The sequence below is a fragment of the Vespula pensylvanica genome, chromosome 9 (genome assembly GCF_014466175.1).
Source record: "Vespula pensylvanica isolate Volc-1 chromosome 9, ASM1446617v1, whole genome shotgun sequence".
In the NCBI taxonomy this organism is placed as follows: Eukaryota; Metazoa; Arthropoda; class Insecta; order Hymenoptera; family Vespidae; genus Vespula; species Vespula pensylvanica.
In genome coordinates this window covers 3,030,268-3,035,267 of record NC_057693.1, presented here as the reverse complement: position 1 = coordinate 3,035,267, position 5,000 = coordinate 3,030,268, and the positions used below count along the sequence as shown (strand labels likewise).

The 5,000-nt window shown below is 36.9% G+C and overlaps 1 protein-coding gene across 5 annotated transcripts in view; it reads left to right on the top strand.

Moving 5' to 3' along the window:
* Positions 1-4,392, top strand: part of LOC122631484 (nuclear factor 1 X-type) — a 63,287-nt gene extending 58,895 nt beyond the window's left edge. For 3 of the 5 annotated variants that reach the window (XM_043817215.1, XM_043817211.1, XM_043817214.1), the window contains 3 exons: positions 926-1,291; positions 1,548-1,782; positions 1,859-4,392. In XM_043817215.1, coding sequence (XP_043673150.1) covers positions 926-1,291; positions 1,548-1,782; positions 1,859-2,106 — 849 coding nt within the window. In that variant the 3' untranslated portion in view covers positions 2,107-4,392. The remainder of the gene's footprint in view (positions 1-925; positions 1,292-1,547; positions 1,783-1,858) is intronic. The other 2 variants (XM_043817213.1, XM_043817212.1) reach the window with 2 other exon arrangements.
* The last annotated feature ends 608 nt before the right edge of the window (positions 4,393-5,000 follow it).

The following is a 5,000-nucleotide window of genomic DNA, read 5'->3' as shown; positions in this document are numbered from 1 at the left end:
CTCTCTCTCTTTTCTCTTTTTCTCTCGTTTTATAGTTATGAATGAACTACTTAGAAATCTTACTTCTTCGCACGTTTCTCTAACGTCAATCATTCTTACGTATATAAATTTTTATTCTAACAACGTTGATTGTTCGAGATCGCATTTACAAAGTAGGACAACGGATACGACGAATAGACCGTTCCTATCGATTCGAAAGGTAGACTAAATAGATTAGTTCTCGATTATTCGAATTACAAAATCATGGTTAAATGATGTTAAATTTTTTACGAAATTTGCCGATGAGAAACGTACGAGATACGCAAAATCTTGAAAAAGTTTCTCTACGTTTTCTAAAACCTAATGATCCTTTTTAAAGCGAACAAAGTGAAATAAATTCTTAATATAATACCTACGTATGCAACGTAAAATTTTTTTTATATAGAAAATTTTAGAAATATTATTCTAATTGATCGATCTTAAATCGAAATTATGATTCGACAATTAGTGTCAATCTTCAAATTGACAAATAAAATATATAGTTCGCCTTTCTGAATATATTTCGGGAACAATATATATCACGTTGACAAAATTGTAAAGTCTTTTAAACAGCCATCAAGATTTGGAATATATGATCCCTATTGATCTCGAAATTGTAGACATCACATTTTCTAATGTTTCGCAAACAATAAACAAATTCTAAAGAAAAAATTCCATAAATCCTTCGCGAATGATTGCAACTTTGTTCGTATAAACTAATAAAAAGAAAAATAAAAGAAAGAAAGAAAGAAAACAGAAAGAAAGAAAAAGGAAGATTGATTTAGTTAGAAAAAACGTACGAATCAATTTCGGAATTTGAGAAATAAATCGCGTTGTTCGATCGATCGGGGTGAGTGGATCACGCGCGGGTCGAGTGTGTTGATCGGAGGGTGTGTGCGATTTCCAGGCGCAGCTAGCGGGACCGCGTACTGGCATACAAAAGTTCTCACAGTATTATCCGAGTTCGATGTTACCGCCACCACCACCGGCTCCAATGGCGAGACCGGTTGCGATCATCAGGTCGACGGGAGAGTTGACTGGTACGAGCGCAAATTCGCCGCCAACTTCCTCAACATCTCCGACGGATCCGAGCGAGCTTGGACCCAATCAACAGGAACAGATGGCAGCAGCGGCGGCGGTCGGCTTGGTCAGTTCGGCCTGTCAGAACTCTGTCGACCCAGCCGGTAGAAAAAGTCCCGCGAGAATCCTTGTCACAGCACCTCACACCAGCAGGGAATACACGTTCGCCCATTTTCACTCTCAACCAGGACAGGTAAGACATTGTTTTTCTTATAGAAATGCAACACACGTTGTATTTTATTTTTTTTATTTATCATTTATCGATCGAAATTTATCTGTTATATCCGTTGAGACTGTTTAAAAAATTGAATTTAACGCATCACGTATTTTTCTATTTGCGAAATATTGCCAAATGTATGTACGTTATATTCGCGTTGTATTGAGTTCTTTTTTCACGATTGTGACAAATTTCTCGATCGTCGTTAACGATCGATTCCGTTATTTCACAGCAAATCTTTACGTACCCTACTATCAGTTCGATGTCAGGAGTAATATCTCCGACGAATCTCTCACTGTTCTCGTCTCCGGTTTCGGTGACGAGACCGGTAGCCACACAAAGGTCGGTCTCGAATGTACCACCACGCTGGAATACAACGCCGTTTATCAACCTAGAGGATGATTATAATATGATAGCACCTATCATCGCGGGAACAACTAGTGAGCCACCACCGACTATGGATGAAGGTAAATCAATCTCCTACTTGCCTTATAGATAAAAGAAATCGTTGGAACTGTTCTAAGAAAACATCAATCATTTCAGATCGGTATTTCCATCCGGTTCATACGAGCAGCGTCGTGGACAAAAGTGGTACTGGTAATCTCATGGGAACCGACTTAGGCGTGGCTACCGATCCCACGTCGCATCACCATCAACAACAACAACAACAACAGCAGCAGCAACAACAACAACAACAACAACAACAGCAGCAACAACAGCAACAACAACAGCAACAGCAACAGCAGCAAGTGATGCAGGACAAAAGCGGTAGACCCAAATCTCCCCCGTGACACTGGGGTCTTCGACCGGAAAGTCTCGCGACTTCAACGGCGCCATGTTCCACGGGGTCGTTACTCACTCCCATCCACGATAACAGTAACCAATTATATCACCCCGATAACGAGGGTGAACATTCGGATTCCTCATGTCGCGTCCAACGTCGCGATTTGAGTTTCCGGAGAATCGAGTGCCTGAGAGTCTGAACGTACTATAATTTCATGTAAGCGTAAAAACCGTCGATTACCCTTCGTACGTCGAACGTGCGTTCGAGATTTGACTCCTCGAACGGACGTAAGTAAAGACCTCCTTTCTCTCTTCTCCTCTTCTTTTATGCTACAACCTCATAAAAAGAAGAAAAAAAATGCGCAACACGAAATCAAATAACGTCTCCTTCTCCTCGCTATTCTACTTCTCCTTACTTTCTCTTCCATTTTCGTTCTATGTTTCTCTTTGAATACCTTTCACATAACTTTCCATACCCCGATCGATCTCACTTCGCGATACGAAAGGAATCTTGTGGAGATTCACTTTCAACGTGCCAATTGCGATGAGGAAGGAAGAAAAAAAAATAGGGATCGATCGGTGACACCGATTTAAGTTCTACTTATTCTTTGTTTTTCTTTTCTTTTCTGTTTTCAAACGATCCACCAATTACGACGCTGACGATTATAACGACGATCGATTGATTGATCTAAAGGAACTACATTAACGCTCAGACCTAGTGCTAAATATATCTGCTAGTGGAAAAAAATATAATAACGAAGGACTAGCGCGTGCTAGTCACCAGAGGCTGCTAGTTAGAAACAAAGTGAATATTTCTTATTTCATTACTCGAACTCGATAAGCAGTTAACTGATTAATATGTTGTACGTACATATATTTATACATACATACATAAATACATACATATATATGTATATATATATATCAATATAATATATATATATATATATATATATATATTAATATAATATATTAACGGGAACAGCGTTAATGCGGGTGGAACGATATTATGCTTGCTCGTTAACGCTAGTAAACATCAGTCCTATCAAGAGAAATTACCGATTATTATTAATATACGATCTAAATGTTGCACCGAACGTGATCTAATTTGCAACAAAATCCTAAACGATCGTTCCATGCGCAAAATTACGATGAATCTACAAACGCATGGATGATAAAATAATATATATATGTGTGTGTATGTACACACACACACACACACACACACACACACACACACATGTTAAAAAACAAGCAGAGAAAAAGAGAATAGAGAAAGAGAGGAGACGAACCAATGTCCAATCCGTGACTCCTAAAACGTTACCTAAAATTTACCCGTATTCCCAACAAACTTCCTCGTCCCTAATCTTCCCCCACCCCGATACTCACCGCCCTATTGTAAAAGTAAAAATGCGCTTAATATACTCGCTAGTTGACCAGATAATAGTTAATGATTTCTAGGTTTATAAAAATGGTTACACTTTGTTTCCTCTCCTCGAGTAAGATTGAAAGAGTGTACGCGACCTCTTTCGTTTAGTCATCGCCAAAACCTTAAGCTTTAGAAAAGAGAGGAGACTATTATTTAAACGTTGTTACGCACAAAAGCATTAAAAAAAAAAAAATAAATAAAAAAACAGAAAAATGAAAAGGATTTAGCGCAAATAATCCATTCGAGATCGTATTTAACGAGAAGTATGTAAGTACAAACGTACAATTATTAAATTAAAATGAAATAGAAAACAACTCGGCTCGAACAAAAGAGGAAGCGTTTCGTTTCTTTATTTCTTTTTTTTTCATTTCTTTTTATTTTTCTTCTTTCTTTTTCTTTACACTCTGTCAATCGATTCGTAGTGATAGTACAAAAAAGAAGAGACGCGTTTTACAGCAGCAACGAGTATGTCAATAATAAAAGGATAGATACAAAGCGCCGACGATAATATATTATTATCCCTCCGAGGAAGAATTTAAAGGATGCTTATACTGCTACTAATTCATTATATGAAGCAACGATATTATTGCTACCACTATTGTTAATACCTTATATTACGAATTATTATTACTATTATCGTACCAACGTATTATCACCACCATCACCATCGCCATCGCCATCACCAACACCATCGCTACAACACCATTACCAACGCCAACATCATTACCACTACCACTGCTGCTGCTATGACTACTACTACTACTACTACTACTACTACTACTACTACTACTACTACTACTACTACTACTACTACTACTACTACTACTACTACTACTACTACTACTACTACTACTACTACTACTACTACTACTACTACTACTACTACTACTACTACTACTACTACTACTACTACTACTACTACTATTACTACTACTACTAATACTACTACAACTACTACTACTATTACTATTACAGCTACCAGTACTATTAACAATTACAACTATTACTACTACGGCTGATAATACTACCGCTACTACAACTATTATTACTACTACTAATATTAATACTACTACTACTATTACTACTACTACTACTAACATTAATACACCAAGTAACTAATAACTATAATCGCTAATACGATACGCGAACTACTTTATAATTGAATAATTGAAAAATACAATGTAAATATATTCGAGTCGCTAAGATAGTAGAACGTTATTACGCACATTGTGAACGAATGGAAGAGTTAACCAATGTAAGCAATTAACGAGACGATGCCGCAATTAATTAGCTTTCATTTTCAATATCGATAAGTTATATAAAATACAGCAGCGGGATCAATAACGATCACAGAGTGTTTCCTATAAGAAGGAGATCGATTTATAAATGAAGGAAAGACAGATAAGAGAGATAAGAAATAATTAGAATATAGATCGATAAGAAGAATCGATCAATAGTTGCATATAGATCTAG